The sequence below is a fragment of the Lissotriton vulgaris genome, chromosome 5 (assembly GCF_964263255.1).
Source record: "Lissotriton vulgaris chromosome 5, aLisVul1.2, whole genome shotgun sequence".
In the NCBI taxonomy this organism is placed as follows: domain Eukaryota; kingdom Metazoa; phylum Chordata; class Amphibia; order Caudata; family Salamandridae; genus Lissotriton; species Lissotriton vulgaris.
In genome coordinates this window covers 1585784047-1585802977 of record NC_141693.1, presented here as the reverse complement: position 1 = coordinate 1585802977, position 18931 = coordinate 1585784047, and the positions used below count along the sequence as shown (strand labels likewise).

The 18931-nt window shown below is 44.8% G+C and overlaps 1 protein-coding gene across 1 annotated transcript in view; it reads left to right on the top strand.

Moving 5' to 3' along the window:
* Positions 1–18931, top strand: part of CARMIL3 (capping protein regulator and myosin 1 linker 3) — a 1161278-nt gene that overhangs the window by 353796 nt on the left and 788551 nt on the right. Inside the window, exon 5 of the mRNA XM_086923677.1 lies at positions 17341–17462. Coding sequence (XP_086779803.1) covers positions 17341–17462 — 122 coding nt within the window. The remainder of the gene's footprint in view (positions 1–17340; positions 17463–18931) is intronic.

Genomic DNA, 18931 nt, shown 5'->3' with positions numbered 1-18931 from the left:
TTCCACCACTACATGAGGCAGAAAAAGGGTGTGATTGATCAAAGATTAATATATTGAACCTGCAAACACAATGCATATATGGTCATGTCAGGGGCACTCAGACCTCCCTGCTGGAATGGTAGAGTCAGTGTTTCCCAAGGAATCCATGACTGCCTACCAGCCCTGAGTAGGGCTACAAGGTTGGTACCTAGATGCTGGAGGAAATGTAAGGTCAGCGTTTTCGGCAGATTGAGGAATAGATACAAGAATTTGGGTAATACCACCATTTTTGTAATTGAAATTCTCCCAGTGGAAGACAGATGATTCCAAGTCCAGGCGAGTATCTTCCCCACCAGCCATGTCATGGCGTGGCCATAATTGACTCTCCAGAGCTCACCCAGGTCTCGGCTGAGCCGTATTCCCAGGTACCGTACTGGTTCTACGACCCATTGTGTCGGGTATTCCGATTCGAATGCCAGTGTGCTCACATGGTGAGGGGGAATAAAATGGATTTAGCCCAGTTGATGTGGCTTCCCGAGTAACCACTTAATCTGATGACTTTGCGACCCGGGCAAGGTTAGTTTGGGGCTTGCAAACATGCAACATGACATCGTCCGTGTACATGGACACCATCTGCCATCGGGTTGTGAAATTAAGTCATCTGTGAGCATGGTGCTGCCATAGGCGGGCAACCAGCAGCTCCAATGCTATGGCAAATAGCACCTGAGATAAAGGCCACCCCTATTGGGTCCCTCACGTGACTGGGAAAAGTTACAACAGCATCCCATTGAATCAGAGGTGGGCTGTTGGGGAGACATACAGAAGCCATATCAGTCTGACGAAGCGCAAGCTGAGCCCAAGGTGTGCAAGAATTCAGAATTAATATGGTCACTCTAAGGCAGAGGTCTTCAAACTTTTTTAGGTTGAGCCCCCCACCTAATTTTTTTTAGAAGTCGGGCCCCCCCAGCGCCTGACAGAAATGTTTGGAATCTGGTACACTACATAAGCGACCACCATATTCAGCGGTAATTACAATTAACTAAAACACATATCCATCCAAATGTCCTTCCCAAACACCTATGGATTGTTATTTAATGCACACCTCTAGGGGTGTAATCTATTCTTTGGTAACATGCATCCATCACAAAGTAGATGAGAAAAAAGTGAATTGAACATACTAAATGAAGAAAAATTAAATGATAAAGGTGAAAAAAATGAAAAAAGTGATAAAAAACAAAGCATAGACACACATCATTTGATGATGCACATAAACTAAAACCTTTGACATCATCTTGATGCTACTCGACATGCTCGGTGTCAGTGAACCATCACCCGACATTAAAACAAAAAAAACGTACTGATACATCGCTGTGTTCAACGGAAACATCATTACAACAACGTGCTTTTCACTCACAACTTAAATGTGCAATATACCTTGAACCGTATCCACGCACCATCTTGCCAAACACAGAAGTGTTAATGTACGATTAAATGACAATGAGCATTCCAGAGTATTTCAATCATCCCACGTGACAAAAAACCATGAAACTAAACATAATAATGATATCTCATTAAGTGCCCCTTCTCAAAGCCATAAAAATAAAAACATTGAAACATGCAAAGATTTTTTCCTCACCAAATATTTAATTTAAAAAACATAATCATTGATACAGAAAGAAAATTGATTTAAAATTAAAACTAATGATAGATTTGTCAATGTACAATGTGTCTGGATATTGCCAACTCAGTAAATTTCCACACTATCTTCATGAAATCGTTGCATAATTGAAACTGCAGGGAAAACCAGCTGATGTGCTCAATGAGTCCAATTTTATCAGAGTAGTGAATCTCTAGTGTTGTATTTTCCTTTAACTGTGTCTTTCCCAAATGTTCATTTTCATCACAATATTAACTTACGGGTGCAAACTAACCAATTGTACATATGTCAATTCTTCAGCAATTCCAAAGTGGCACGCGACAATTACAACACATTTGAGCATCAAAAACGTTTATAACACAGGCAATTAGGTGTGCATTCTACGGTTACTAAAGAATTGACATGCCCATACTAATGTAATTTAAAGAAACTTTGCCTCCTTTCTGTGAAGAACTAACCGTTTGGGATTGTTCATTCCGACAGCTGAAATGCCTCAGCTGCGGTGGGAGGCAGGGAGTCTCCTTTGCTGTGAAACCGAAAGCAAACTGCTTTCACTGTTTTCTTTAACAATCAGAAAAGCATGGACACTTTGTGCCCCATCGATTAGGAAAGTGGTAAACAATGAGATATTAGGGTGGAGTGCGCCCCCCCCTGAGATGGTGTCACCCCCCCCCCCAGGGGGGCGCGCCCCACAGTTTGAAGAACTGTGCTCTAAGGAGTCGAACGACTTTGTGGTATCAAGCAAGAAGCCAACGCAGCAAGCTGGGGGTCAACAGTGTGCATGTAGGTTGTGCGCTGGGGACTGACCTGCCACGAATCCTGACTAATGGGAATGGATAATCTCAGATTGCGGTGGGGAGGAGGCAATTCTTGAGGAGCTTAGCAAATATTTTATTATCTATATTGATCATGGATAGCGGCCGGTACGAGTCACAGTGGTTCGCTGGCTGGTTTGACTTGAGTACCATAACCAGAACCATTTCACGCAGAGATCTAAAAGGAAGTGGTGAACCCATCTGGACCTGGTGCCTTGTCACTGGGAAGACCCTGTATGACTTGGAGGATTTTCTCTACCGTTCATGGAGAGTCCAGGTAGAGACAGTGGGCTTGGTCCAACCATAACCACTAATTAGTCTCCAGATTGGCCACCAGTTCCTCCTCGTCTGGGGCCTTCGAGGCACTGTAGAGCCAAGAATGAAAGAAGGCCATAGTTTGTAACAACCCAGCAAGGGTAGCCTGCCACTCTTGATGCTCATCAATAGGCTCCACAACATGGGCTGAAGCCTGAGGTATGCTCAGCATGTTTGCTTGTGTCTTCCCGGGGATGTCACCCTCTACTCAGTAGGGCACAGTCGCTACTGGTATAAATATTGTGTCTCTCTATAAGCCTTCTTGTTGTATTCCAAAAGTATCACGTAATTAGCCAACATAGTGGAGGCACTTATTGTAGCATAAAATTCCAATTCAAGGGACCAGAGGTCCTGCTCAAGCATAGAAAATTGTGTCCGAATCGCCTTAAGGATAACCTACTGCTTCACAATGCAAGTGCCACGGATTACAAGCTTGAAAGCCTCCAACAGTGTCGATGGGGAGGATACCAACCCCTCTTTTGTAGCAAGATAGTCAATGATCGCAGTTCGGACCACGTCCCGAAAGAGCGCATCACGCAGATTGCCGGTAGCCAAGCACCAGGTGAAAGCCCATTTGGTGGCAGTGGCGGGGAAATCTCTAGCAGGACAGGGGCATGGTTCGATAGGGTCCTGGACAAATGTATAGCAGTGGTAGTTCACGTGAGGACATCCTGAGTGAATAACCAATAGTCTATGCGTGATCATGCGCCGCTGTAATGCAGGTGCCTTCAGTGCTAGTCAAGTCATAAAATTTGTATAGCGCACTACATACCCAGAGGGTTTCAAGGCGCTTTGGAAGGGGAGGAGGATTATTTGTCAAATATCCATGTTTTAAGCTGCTTTCTGAACGCTAGGTGGTTCTGGGTGAGGCGAAGGTAAGCGGGGAGTGAGTTCCATGTTTTAGCAGCCAGGTATGAAAAGGATCTGCCTCCCATGGTGGTCTTGTTGATGCGAGGTACAGTGGCGAGGGCTTGGCTAGAAGAACGTAGTTGGCGGGAGGGGGTGTAGAAGGACAGTCGAGAGTTGAGGCAATCTGGTCCGATGTCGTAGAGTGATTTGTGTGCGTGGGTAAGCAGTCGGAAAGTGATCCTCTTATTGACGGGTAGCCAGTGGAGGTCTTTAAGGTGACCAGAGATGTGTTCGTTGCGTGGGATGTCTAATATGAGCCTGGCTGAGGCGTTTTGGATTCGTTGGAGTTTCTTCTGGAGTTTTGCGGTAGTACCCGCGTAGAGGGTGTTTCCGTAGTCCAGTCGGCTCGTGACCAGAGCGTGGGTGACTGTTTTCCTTGTTTCGGAGGGGATCCAGCGAAATGTTTTTCTGAGCATGCGAAGAATGTTGAAGCAAGAAGAGGAAACGGCGCTGACTTGTCTGTTCATTGAGAGTGAAGAATCCAGGATGACGCCAAGGTTCCGTGCGTGGTCTGTCGGGATGGGTGCTTTTCCGAGGGCTTCCGGCCACCAGGAGTCGTCCCATGCAGAGGGGGATGTACCTAAGATGAGGACTTCTGTTTTGTCTGAGTTCAGTTTCAGACGGCTTTGTTTCATCCATTCGGCAACTTCTTTCATTCCTTCGTGTAGGTTAGTTTTGGCGGTGCTGGGGTCATTGGTGAGAGAAAGGATCAGTTGAGTGTCGTCCGCGTAGGAGATGATGTTGAGGTTGTGTTGGCGTGCGATGGCCGCGAGTGGGCTCATGTATACGTTGAAGAGGGTGGGACTGAGTGAGGATCCTTGAGGTACGCCGCATATGACTTCAGAGGCCTCGGACTTGAATGGAGGAAGGCGGACTCTCTGGGTTCTTCCGGTGAGGAACGAGGTGATCCATTCAAGTGCTTTTCCTTGGATTCCGATGTTATTGAGGCGTTGTAGAAGGGTGCTGTGGCAGACTGTATTGAATGCTGCAGAGAGGTCGAGGAGGATGAGGGCGACTGTGTCTCCATTGTCCAGTAGAGTTCGAATGTCGTCTGTTGCTGCGATGAGGGCGGTCTCAGTGCTGTGTTTTGCTCGGAAGCCAGATTGTGAGGGGTCGAGGGATTTGTTGGCTTCGAGGAAGGTGGCGAGCTGGTTGTTGACGGCTTTCTCGATGACTTTGGCCGGGAATGGAAGAAGCGAGATGGGGCGGTAATTTTTGAGTTCGGTGGGGTCCGCTGTTGGTTTTTTCAGAAGGGCGGTGAGTTCAGCGTGTTTCCAGTCTTCTGGGAATGTAGCGGAGTTGAAGGAGCAGTTGATGACGTCTCGGAGGTGCGGTGCTATGACGGAGTCTGCTTTGTTGAAGATGTGGTGAGGGCATGGGTCTGTGGGGGATCCTGAGTGGATGGAATTCATCAGGCGGATGGTGTCCTCAGTGGAGATTGGGTTCCAGTCGTTGAGGGTGTTCACGGGGGGAAGATGGTCAGCAGATGGTAGGGTGGGTTGGTTTCCGGGTTGGTTGTCAAAGCTGTTGTGGATGTCTGCAATCTTGTTGTGGAAAAAAGAGGCTAGGGAGTCGCAGAGGGTTTGAGAGGGGGTGATGTCGTTGGAGTTGGCCGAGGGATTGGAAAATTCCTTGACGATGTTGAAAAGTTCCTTGCTGTTGTGGGCGTTGTTGTCAAGTCGATCCTTAAATGCTATTTTCTTGGCTTTTCGGATCAGTTGGTGGTGAGTGCGGGTGGCGCTTTTGAAGGCGTCCTTGGTGCTGGTGGTTGGGTCTTTTTTCCAGGCCTTTTCAAGGGAGCGGCAGAGTTTCTTGGACTTCTTGAGATTATCGTTGAACCATGAGGCTTTCTTGCTGCCAAGTTTGCTTTGACGTTTTTTCAGTGGAGCTAAGGTGTCGGCGGTGTTGGATAACCATAGGGTGAGGTTGGCGGCGGCTTCGTTGGCGTTAGAAGAGAGGGCTGGGGAGTTTCGAAGGAGCGATGCGGAGATTTGGTCCGTGGTGATTTTGTTCCAGTTTCTTTGCAGGGTGGGTTGGGAGTGGTTGGTGGGTTTCGGCTTGTTGTAGGTGAAGTGAACGCAGCTGTGGTCAGTCCAGAGGAGATCCGTAGTGTGGCTGAAGGAGACATGATTGCTGGAGGTGAAGATGGGGTCGAGTGTGTGACCTGCGATGTGGGTGGGGGAAGTGACTAGTTGTTTAAGTCCGAGGTTGGCGAGGTTGTCCAAGAGGGTGGTGGTGTTGCGGTCGTTGATCTTTTCAAGGTGAAAGTTGAGGTCTCCCAGAAGGATGTAGTCTTTGGAGGGGAGCGCGTGTGGAGTGATGAAGTCTGTGATGTCTTCACTGAATTTTGCGCGTGGTCCTGGTGGTCTGTAGAGGAGGGTGCCTCTGAGTGTGGTTTTGGGGTCGATGTGGATCTGGAAGTGGAGGTGTTCGGAGTTGGCGAGATTGACGTCTGAGCTGGTTGAGATGCGGATTGATTTCTTATGGACGATAGCGATTCCTCCTCATGTGTCACTCGCCAAACGTTGGTGAGGCAGTTATCAGTCATGAGTACGTGAAATTGTACTGATTGGGACGTCAAGTGGCACCAGAGTGATCCACATCCTGATCGAGTACCACATTGAAATTGCATCTCCAGATTACTACACCCGGACCTATGCCAGTTATCAGATGTCACACTAGGGTAAAGAACTCTGGATTATCAGTGTTGGGGCTGTAAATCGAGGCCAGGATGACAGGGTGCCTATGAAGTGTGCCAGGGAGTAGGACATATCTGCCATTAGCATTGCATGCAGCGTAACGCAGGTGCCAGGGCAGCTGCTTGCACAGGAGTATGGCTATCCCCCTGGTGTACTTAGAGTAGAGCGAGATCTGTGTCATGATGCACCACCCTGTGTTCTAGCGAGGGTGGACAGTCATCTGGGTTAGATGAAGTTCGTGGAGGAAACCGATGACTATGCGGTGCCTATTAAGGTTGGCATAAACTAGCTTGGCCGTCCACTGGTCATTTAACCAGCGGACATTCCAGGTAAGGCATCTAGTAGTGGTCATGGCATCGCAAAGAGGGATTGGTGTGTGTGCAAGAGGACGGGCCGAGCGCGACCCGTCAGCTGTGTGGTGCGGTGAAGTAGTGTGGTGTTGTGCCAAGGGGAGAGCATGTTGAAGGGGAACGTGAGACCATAACCCTATAAACAAATCCATCAGCCACCCACTTCAACCCCTAAACTAGGTTGAGAGCACATATCCTACTCCCCACCCAAATCCACATCCCAAAAAACATCAAACACAGAAGGAATCATCCTTTGAGGTGTTGGAAAGCAAATGACCCAGTCAGAAGTTCACCGGGTGGCCGATGTGGTGCAAGGCACCTAAGATAGAGTCGGTATGGGCTCCCAAAAATACATATATAGAATCATCAAAAGGTAAAGGCAGGAATGAGATGTCCGCCACTCTCACTGGCAAGAGGTTCAAAAAGCAGGCCAGGTGCGCCAATGACCAATGCAGTCTACAATGACCAGTGCAGTCTTAATAGGAATTATTCATTATCGCTGACGTGGCTGTCATATGAATGAGGCAAGGCTGCACGAGGAACTGGTTTCTGGGATGAGATGTGTTGAGAACCTTTTGGTGCAGCTTTGACATCAGTAAAGCAGTAGGGCTTTCCATCTTGGAGTATACGCAGTTTTGCAGGGTATATATAGCAAAGATTAAGTAATGTCCGCCTTCCGGAGGAGTCTTTTGGCCGGGACAAATTCAAGACTGGCCACCTGCGCCACCAGCCCGAAGTCGGGATAGAAGGAGACATTGTTTTTTTTTTTTGTATTCCTCATATACCAATGTGGGCATTCTAGCAAGAGAATCCCCCCCCCCCTCCTCTCCTCTATTTATGGTGTTCCGGCAACGTTGTTTGAGACCCAAGGAGAGGGGGAAGGGGGAAACGCCCCTAGTAGCTACTGTTTACTTATTCCACTCCATTCCTCTTTATCTGAATGGCCCTTTATAGAATGGAGACAAAGAACCAACAGTGCCCAGGGGAAATCATTCGAATACCCTCATCGGTTCCGCCATGCCACCAGGGCCGCCCAGATCTTATCGTGACTGGTGTTATCACAGGCTATGTCCGACTCACTTGTGTAGATGATATATTTCAGGCACTCTGAAAAAGTGGGGGCATTCTCATCCTTCCAGGCCCTGCATATTTCTCGCCTTGCTAAGATTATTACATAGAATATAAATTTAGTCGCCATATCGTTAAGATGATAATCTATGGTTAACCAAAACAAAATTGTCCACGAGTTCATCGATACTTGTATGTCTAGAACCTCAGCTAAGATATCTTGTATTTTAGACCAATAGTCTATGAGCATTGGGCATTCTATAAACATGTGAATGTCATCCGCGGCTGGAAGTTTAAATCTTGGCAATGATGTTCTAGGTGATTTTAGCTAGTTTTTTTGGTGATATGTACACTCTATACATGGTGAAAAGGTGATTTATTTTAAGGGGAGCTGACTTAACTGCTACAATAAGTAAGGTGAAAGAGTCTACCCACAGGTCCTTTAGATTGTTACAATCTAGACCTGCAGCCCCGTGCCATAGCCTTTGGAGTTCGGGTTCTGCGACTCCCTCTGCCTCCGTCATGGCCCAGTACCAATAGGATAGTTCCTTTTTCCGTCCCCCCTTCCTACTTACTAGGTCAAACTTTGGGTTGAGTGTGTTAAAATCCCATTATAACGTAGCCCACCAGCCTGACAGCTGATAATATTTGAACCTAGTGAGAGTTCCACCTGTCAATCTAGATAGGGATTCCCAGTCAAGGAGCTGTGAATTCTTGTGCAAGTCCTGCCAGAGTGTTATACCTGATAACTTAAGGGGGGGTGATAACTGATCCCTGAGGCATTCTGGTGTCCCTGGAGAATCCCATATCGGGGCCTGTGACATATAATAGGGGATTCCCATCTTTTCCTAAGAAATACCCAATTCTTCGAAGCCGCAACCAAAATCTTTAGCCTCACCTTCTGTAGAACCTTGGGTCACCAAATTTAAACAAGAAGTATTCTTGCCCTCGTGGAATGCCATGTAGTAAAGCCTGGAACAATCGGCCTAAAGCTGAGGCATCAGTTTTATCTGCCAAAAGTCTAAAAAAATTTAAGTGAAAGGAGTGGCAATATATAAGTATATCTGGCAGAGCTAACCTTCCTGTTTTTAGATGCCTCCCCAGTTTTTTCCAGGAGATTCTCGATGTCTTTGTATTTCATATAAAAGAGCCAATTTTTCCCTGTACTTTAGCTATGTCGTTAGGACTAAAAGTCAATGGGATTGAATTAAAGAGGAAGGTGATTTTGGGTAAATTGATCATCTTTACTAAGTTCACTCTCCCAAAGATATTCAGCGAAAGACCAGACCAACGTTGTAAAAGGCCACAAACCTCCTTATATACTCTATTTAGATTTATTTTGGATATCTCTGTAATGTCCTGAACCAGCTGTATTCCGAGGTATCTCATCTGTGGTTTAACACCTGGGACTACCGCCTCTGGGTTCCATTGCATGATCTCGGTTTTTTCTTTATTTATTTTATAACCCGAGATTTCCCCAAAAGCCTCTGCTTGGTCAAACAGCCGGGGAATTGCCTCTTTTGGATTAGAAGTAAACATTAACAGATTGTCTGCATATAGAGCAAATTTTAAAGCCAAATCTGCAATATTAAAAGGTTTAATGAGGAGATCCGATCTTAAATGAATAACAAGAGGTTCAATATATAAATTGAACATCAAAGGGGAGAGGGGGCCGTTTACGAGGATTTTTGCCTTGGGACCGGAGTAAAGTGATCTTATTGACGATATAAAATTCATAGGAACACCAAATCTAGATAGTGCCAACCATAGGTAGGGCCAGTTGACTTGATCGAAAACCTTAGCGGCATCGATGGCTACAAAAGTTAGTGGGAGATTTTCATCGGTGGCGACTTCTATAGCGGCAATGGCTTGAAAAGTCAATTTGTTCAATTGCCTTCCCGGAATGAATCCTCTCTGATCCTTGTGTACTATAGATTTAATGACTTTAGCCAATCTCGCTGCCAGAACCCCTGCGAAGATTTTATAATCCGTATTTAGCAGCGAGATTGGCCTGTAGGACTCGATGATTGAAGGGTCCTTATTAGGCTTCAAAATCAGAGTGAGTGTTGCTTCTGACCAAGTTTGTGGGGTATTCTCACCTGCCAAGTGTATTTTGTTAAACAGGGTCGTGAGAACGGGAATGACTTTGTCCGAGCATATCTGATAGATTTCTACCGGAAGCCCATCTGGGCCAGCCACCTTTCCTTTAGCCATTCTTTTTATCTGATTGGATATCTCTCCCTCTTTGATATCTGAGCTCAAAAAAGCGCTATCTACCTCCGTTAGCTGTGGTACTTCAAGCTGATACAGCCAGTTTTCTGCCCTTTGCGTTGAAAAATCGTTCTCCTCTGTGTATAGCTTTTGCATAAACAGTTTTGCTTTCTCAGAGATCTGATTGTTATCATAGGATATGACTCCTGTACTATGCATCATTAATCCTCAAATTAGGTTTCTGACCCTATTGGACCTGGCCTTCCAGGCAAGAAGACGTCCGCATTTTTCCCCACATGAGAAATTTTGCAATTTACTTGCATCCCACCTATCTTTAATTATTTCATCTAGTTTGGCCTGATATTCGGCCCTTAAACAATCTAACTCACCCTGTATGGCTGACAGGTTCATCTGCTGATCTAACGAGGCCTTCTGCAGCTGCAGTTCTTTTTGTTTTATTTTGAAGATGGAGTCTTCCACTTTTCTTTTAGTCTTATTTCTTTCTATCATTTTAGTGGTTAGGAGACCTCTCATATAAGCCTTAAAGGCCTCCCATACAGTTTGATCAGATGCAGTGCCTCTGTTTATCATGAAATACTCAGCTGCGTACTTATCCAGATCATCTTTCACCTCCTCTTTTAAAAGCATTGATCTTTCAAGTGTCCATCTTTTTATTTCCTTTTTCTGCTTAAGCTTAATTGTTAATTCTACCAAAGAATGATCCGATAGCAGGGCTGGAATATAAGATGTGGTGTCAACCGCAGAAAATAATACTTGATCTAAAGGAAAGAAGTAAATTCTAGAATGGTGCAGGTGTCTACGGCTATAGAAAGAATAATCTCTTCCGTTGCCATTTTTGACCCTCCAAACATCCAGTAGATTGAAATCTTTCATGATGTTTTTGAGTTCAGTTTGTGATTTGTGGGGGGGAGTAAATTTGGCCCTGGAAGTACGATCTAGAGCTCTGTCGAAGACCAAATTAAAATCACCTCCCAGAATAATAGGTATATTCAAGTCCGAGAGGCTAGATTTCAGACTAATCAGGGCCCCTGGAAAATCTAAATTAGGCCCATAATACACTGCACAAGCTATACGTGAATTATCTATAACTAAAGATGCAGTCAACCATCTACCTGAGCAATCAGTCTCATACCTCTCTACTCTAATCCTGCAGTTGGCCCGAATTATCATCGCCACCCCTCTTGTATTCCACTTTGGTTAGAACAGAGAACGTCCTGAATCCATCTTTTTTCCTGAATGCTACCTTGCATTCTTGTGACTCTAGGTGGGTTTCCTCTAAAAGACAGATATGTGCCCCTGATTTATTTAAAAATCCACAGATTCTGGAAAGCTTCCTTCCTTCTCTCAGCCCATTGACATTCCAGGTTACTATTTTTATTTTATTCAGTGTACTTGTCATAGGAATGGGTCTTTTTCCTGCAAAAAAACGTGCTTCTTCTTTTTCTCAGCCATCATGGTTATATGAGGAATATTTTTTTTCTTTATTTGCCCTGCCCCCCCTGCGCCCACCCCCCACCCTTAAGGAACCCCCCTTATGAACTTCGGCGATCTTGAAAACCCTTATCCCTAACTTGGATTCTGCCTCAATGTGACTTACAACTATATAGTGCCTATGCCTCTCTAACTAGACGTGAGAAAGAAAAAACAGAGAGGAAAGAAAAAAAAGAGAAAAAAAAGAAGACCACTGATGTAGCCTAATATAGATACATACACCTTTTTTATTTATTTATCTATTTCTTTCTTCTTTCTCCCCTTCCCTCCCTTCTTTATATGTTACTGAGGGGAACATTTTCCTTTTTACTTCTATTTTCCCTTTTTTAAATTAATCTCTCCTACAGTCACCAAATTTTCTACATGTTCTACTAACCTATGCATAAGCTACCCCTATCCGTGTTGCTTAATCCTATGCAGTCCTTCTTTTCCGAGAGAGGGCAGAAAAAAAGGGGATGTGTGTAGATTGTCAACTTGAGAGCCAATAATATCTAACAATGAGTCTCTTTCATATTAATTAGAAAGGTATCGACCTCCTGGGGGGCGGTGAAATTATATGCCTTATTTCTCCATACCACCCTTAATGCCGCGGGGAATTTCATCATCACCTGGGCTCCCTGGCTTCTCAAGTCTGCCATTCGGGACCCCAACTCCCACTGCCTCTGTGCCGTAACTTTGCCTACATCTGAGTGGATAATATTCTTAGTAGAGTCAATGAGGAGAGAAGAATCTACTAGGGCCCTGCTTAGAATTAACTCCTTTACTGTATCTTCCTTGGGGCTTTCCTATCCGGTTGTTGCCTGAGGGTCTCACTTTCAAGATCAATATCTGGTCTATCCTTTAGCACCCCTTCTCTCAGCAATTTACATACCAGGGATTTCACATCACCATTTTCTATTCCTTCGGGTACTTTCAGAAAGTTTTAATTATTTCTCCTAGCGTGGATCTCTAAACGTTCCATGTCAAGTTGCAGTGACCTATTTTGTGACTTTAACTCGGTTATATCTCTCGAGTGGGCCTGGGATACACAGGAGAGGGTACATATACTGATCTTTGTTATCAGTATATGTAAAATATCTAATTGATTACCTGTATTCTTTGATTCACCTTCTCACTTCCCAACACCACTACCTTACTTTCTCCTATCCTTTTGCGCGCAACCTATGGTTAATGTTCAAGTAATTTCTTGATTTGCTAAAAAAGAAATATCTTGTTATTTATTACAGATATTTGTGAGCCTGTTTGATGTGTGGTCTATTTACTTGGTTTAATTCATAACTCAGGGATTTTTTATATGCATTATTTAGTGTTTTAAGGTTATTTGCTAACCGAGTTGTAATGTGGAATGCAACATAAATTGTGAGGTTGATTTTTTCTGGTCACGGACCATTGTTTTCATTCCCGTATTGCGCCCAGATCCGTCTTGACTGTAGAGGCTACCCCATTATCTATAATGGATGCCCCATGAGGTAGTCATGCTGGCTGAAAATAAGCCACCAAAGTCAGCTAACAAGCCATCCTCTGAGCCCGATGCTAACATTTCTACAAGCATCAAAGCCTGTATCATCTTCTATGTGTATGAAGACTCTACCTTCATGGAGACTATGTCAACATTGCCAGCTCATCATTAACAATGACTTCTTGATCATCATGTAAGAAAACATTGATGTTGACACAGTTAAATGACTGCTTCTGCAACAACACCGTTTACAACATTCTCCAAGGCATTTCCATTACCAACTTTCTAGATGACCATGACACCACCAACAACAGTACTGTCTTTGGTGGCTCCGTCAATGAAACCTGCCTTACAAAGGACACCAAAATCTTTCAGAATAGGTTCCATATCTGAAACAGGCATCCAATCTGCATGAACGAGTATTACCAAATAAGGTGTCCCCATGCCAATTACAATGGCTTCAGAAGGGTCGGATGAAGATGTCAATGATGTTAATGGCCCTTCAACCCACCTTAAGTCCAACAATATTAATAGTAAAATACAAAGATCCAGATGAAAAGGAATATAGGGAGATGGAGGATTTGTTCTTCACTGATCTTGTCTCAGTTTTTATCCTTCCATCAATGTCTTTTGAAGAACATTGTGATGACTTGTGAACATACTAGGCAAGTATCACAAGGATCTATGAGCCAGGATCTATGGCCTATGTTTGCAGATTACTACAAGTATTTCCTGGAATCCACAACATCTGAGCCTAAAAGACAGCCTTTGACACCTATGTATCCATCTCACTGATAGCCTTACACAAGACTGACAACTTCACCTGCTCTACTACGTGTGCTTTCTATATAAGGTCCTTAACTCCTTTGCCACGGTGCTCACCACTGGCAACTCAGCCTATATCACCAACTTGAGGTAGCCCATATTTTGATAACCATCAGGAAGAACATGCCTTAATACACTGGCCTAGTGTGGAAAGATTGTTCACCCATTCAGGAGATGTCACTCCCCCTACAAAAGAATATTCACCAGATTGCAGATTTCCACAATCTCCCTGACATAACATAAAAAACGTTTGACTCACTAGTTCCACCAAAGGAAACAATACTTTCCTTTGACTATAAGGAATCAACAAGAAAGTCAGTCTAGGCTAAACTAATCATATTTAGTCTGAGGGCCTTAATGATGAAAAACCCAGCTACTGTATTGAGGGTACTCCCCAGACTTGACAAGATTTATAAGGTGCCTGAAAATACTCCAGCTTGCCTCACCATCCAGAAACCTGACATCACCATGCACTGTGCCCTCTTATAGAAAGGGCAGAGGCTTGACAATGTTGGAAAAAAGGTTTTCTGCAACAACTGCTACATCCATCAGGGCCGCCAATGCCCTGGGAATTCTTGCCTGAAATGGCTGACAGATGTGGTTGAATAGTGCATCATACCTGGACCATTTGACAGATTATACAAAGGCTGAGGCAAAGGTATTTGCTTGCCTCAGGTGAGAAAACATCTTTGTCAATTATTGATACACCAGTGGGCATGACCACAGCTGGATTCCGGTAGTGGGCCGTGGCAGCTGTTTTATGCAGGGAAGGCTGGTTACACTCGACCTCCTTCACACCAGAAGTACACTGAACGATCCTATATATGTCATACCTTGCCAAATCCTTGTTAGGATGTCATGTAGATGAGACTCACCAGTCTATAAATTATAATACAGACACACCAATATCTTTAGGAATCCTTCAACAAAGACAGCAACAGCCTTTTCAAGGAGACCATGGTAATAGGGGCCAGTACTCTTACAGAGAAATTACAAGTCGCAAGCAAGGGATTGGCATAGCGAATCTGGGGGCCCTAGCAGGGCCCTCTTCTCTCTTTGGCCTACGGTTGTGGTTGTGGTAGGCATTTCTGGTACCCCCCTGTAAATCCCTGCACCGTATGGCAGGCTGGTGCCTGACACATGGTGCAGGGATTTACAGTAACTTCTATTTCTCTATGGGAGCTTTTGCTGAGGCTGGTTTCTGACCACCGCACAAGCTCCCATCGGGAAATGGGCGTTTGCAATCGCATCATAATTGCGGTTCGGACTGCTGACACGAGGTCAGTCGGTTCCGAAACCGCAGTAATTTCGGTCGGAGCCAACTCTGACCGACATCATGATCAGGCCCTTTATTTGCTAACTGTTGGACTTGGCCCTTTTTGCAGGGTCATCCCTGAACTCTTTGCCTTCCTCCTAGTATTTATTCTGACCTGGTGTTGGTGGTTTTAGGACTCTGGGCGCTTTATCACTGCTGTCCAGTGTAAAGTGCACATGCTCTCTATGGTAAACATGGTAAGATTGGTCTACACCTGTTTGGCGTATTTAATTTACCTATCAGACCCTTGTAAAGTGGTATCTCAGATACCCAGGGCCAGTAAATTAAATGCTACTGGTGGGCTTGCAGCGCTGATTGGGCTACCCACCAAAGTTGCCTTTCAAACCTGTCTCAGGCCTCTGCTATTGCAGGGCATGCGCGCACAGTTTACTGCCGCTGTGACGTGGCACATAAAATGGATGCCATGTCAGTGACTCTCCTTTTACTACATATCAGTCTCAGCGAGGAGACCAAGCAAGATCAGAAGAGGTTCCCATAAGCGGGGCCTGCAGGGCACACTGTTGGTGCCTGACTTCGGCCATAACTACGAGCCTGCTGACAAAGGAGAGAAGCTCTGGTGAGTGGGGCATGGGAGGCATCCTGTTGCTGCCTATTTTTGTTACCCAGCTGCACTGCCAGATCGTGGGCAGCTGCAACGTGGGGGCCTTCTTGAGAGGAGACAAGGGTGAGTTGCCCATGCCCGCCCCAATTACCTTGCAGATCGTTTTAGTGGCATTGCTCTACTGCATCCACACCAAGGGAGCCAGTAGAGGGCTTGTGTGTAAGGAAATACAAGTAGGGAGAGCCCTGATGTTTTGGGGCTTAGGGTACTGGGGGGGAAGCCAAAGCTGGACGCCCGAGGATAAGGCCGGTGGGCCTGGGGGTTCGCCTTGTGTTCCGGTGGGGCGTAAGACCCTAAGGAGATGTGTGCACCTGACCATTGTTACTGTGGTGCACTGCTAATTTAGCCTAATGTGATGATGCATAATGTGGTTTATGCCTAAGGTGATGATGTATAATGTGTTTATGCCCAGTGTTTAATCATGATGTATTTACACCTAATGTGAATGCCATAGGTGCTAATACCAGTAGTTGCTGGCTGTTTTATTTTCACTACTTGCATCCTAATGGTTATTACAGTGGACCGATTGGCCCTGTCATGTATATAATCCCCTGTATAGGTATATCTAGTGCCAGGTGGCACAGTGTACATTTGTGATGACATTCTAATGTGTTGATGAGTAATACAAAGGCTATTTATTTTATACAACTTGTGTGGAGTCTCTTTTGTGATGACCCTAATGTGTGGCTGCTGTGTTAGTGTGTCGCGCAAATGCTTTACACATTGCCTCTGGGATAAGCCTGACTTCTCGTGCTAAGCTACGAAAGGGGTGAGCAGGGGTTATCTTCAGCATGTAACTACCCTGACTAGAGTGGTGGTTCCTGCCTGGCTTAGGCCCTCGCCCTAGCCAACCAGAAATCCCATTTCTAACACTAACAAATTAAAATAGTAGGCAAATAAGTTGGGCGAGCTCAGATCAGAAGGGGACCCTAATTAGAGGCTTTTAATTGCTTGTCACCAGATGGACAGAATGAGGCCATCATTTCGCCTCCAGAAATATTTCTTTTATGTGATCCAGAATTGCAAATGCATGTGCAATCCATTGATACAGTGCGCTGCTTAGGTGCACATGCATTTTTCAGTAAAGCTTCAAGTGGGCAGGGGTTTATCGGGCTTACTGCTTGGCACTGGAAACATTTCTCTCAAGCTCTATACAGTTGAGAAATTTAGGGATCCAGTATTGTACATCAGGCCGAGCCACATCAAACACCCTTCCCAAAGATAGGCGCAGATGATTTATTACTTTATTTGGGAGTTTTGTTAATTGCTGCATGCCACATTGAAGCAGCCTCATAGTCTAAGCCGTGCAGGTGAGATAGTCCTCTGCTGCAGATTCCTCTTGCATATATTTCCTAACATTTGTGAAGACGAAAGAGGGAGCATTTGAAACAAAAATCGGTCGACGTTATTTTCCCCATTGAGTTTCATTGAAGTGAATACAATTTCCGGCGAATGGCAGCTAAAATAACGCCATATTGTGCTTTACTCTTCAGCAGTGTTCCGCTTGAATTAGCTATGTTGACATGAAGGCTCCTGTACATTTCTAAGAGACATTCAGTTTTTTAAAACATGTGTTTTATCGTGTCTTTTAACGCTGTTTACAGATCTTCATTGAAACAGAAAAGACTCACTGCTCCCTGAAGCTGAATTCGACTGAGAGTGTGGATCAGGTGACCAGCTATGTCAACTTTGCTCTTTCGAAGATCTTTCCAAGCCCTTCCACTGTGTAAGTGCCTGGTCACATACTAATTTTCAACCATCCCTCTGTCATACTCTGTCTTTAACGGCTTAGAAGTTACAAACATGGATTTCAACATAATTGCTTAGATCACTGGCCAATATCCAATTCTTTCATTGCTCACCAAATATACACATGTTGGTAAAACTAGTTTGTCCATCATGTATTGACCTTTTAGTGATCTTTCATTTTCATGTATTTATTTCTGCTTGAATCTGTATTTTGGGTCAACTATGTAACAACATAAATAACATTTATTGGCAAAACCAGTAGATCCGGATATGGCAGCCCAGTTTTTGGATTTACCTATGATTGTTTTTTATTAAAGTTTGAAATGGTTTTTGTAAAACATTATCTAAAATGTGGCCACTTATGCTCGTACGTGCATTTGTATGCATAGAAGGGTGGCCATTTAAATGAATGTTTCTGTTGAAAGTTTTGTATGTGTGTTTTTATGTAGTGTTTGTATAGCAAAACCAAGCCAAGAGGCAGCGGAGCGCTGCTTAAGGTCAAAGAAAAGCACATAATCAATAAGTGTAGACATGCATGGGTGATCTTCTTTGAATGGTTTTAAAACCCATCATTGCTTGGAGTTCTAACACAATGAGCCCCAAGGAGTACAAATGACCAATGGCCAAAAACCTTGCAAAAACAATCCTCGAGGACTCTGGAAAGCTAAGATTACTTTACCCCAGAAGAGTTCGAGCGGAGAGCTGAAGGTAAGCTGGGTGAATGAAGCTGGAGTTGCTGTCTTGAACAATAATACAGAAAAGGCAAGGCTAGGAGTAAGGACCGCTAAAGTGCAGAGCAATAAGGGAAAGAAAAACCGTCGGAGGTTCCAGAGGAAAGGAATTGCCACAGTGACATGACACTTCTTGGCCTCGTGCATCATGTTAGTGGAATACACTAGGTAGCACATGCGGTCTTTGCAGTGGGATCTGAAGTCTCATTTGACTTGGCACCAGGGGAACCTGTCAGATCACATTCTGGTGTTTGGAGGAGACTGCAAAAGACCTGCAGTGGTGGCTGCTGAATGGCAATTGGACCATTGGCAGACCCTCCTGGCTAGGCCACCCACAACAAACTGTTGTGATGGATGCATCATTGCTGCGCTGGAGAGGTCATCTGAAAGAGGTGTAGATCAGAGACCTATGGTTGAGACCCGTCTCCACATAAACCTGCCAGAGTTGTTCGTGATTTGAATGACTCGTTAGGGGATGAATGGATGCAGGTCCTCACAGATAACACCAGTTCCATGTGGTACTGCAATGAGCAGGGAATGCTGGGGTCTTGAGCTCTGTGGCAGGAGGTTCTATGCCTTTGGAACTGGCTGAGTTGTCAGGGCATCTGTCTGGTCATACAACACCTGGAAGGATCTTTAAACGCTATGATGGGCAAACTCAGTCTGCATTGTCTAGTGGATAACAAATGGTTAATACACTCAGAGGTGGTGCAGG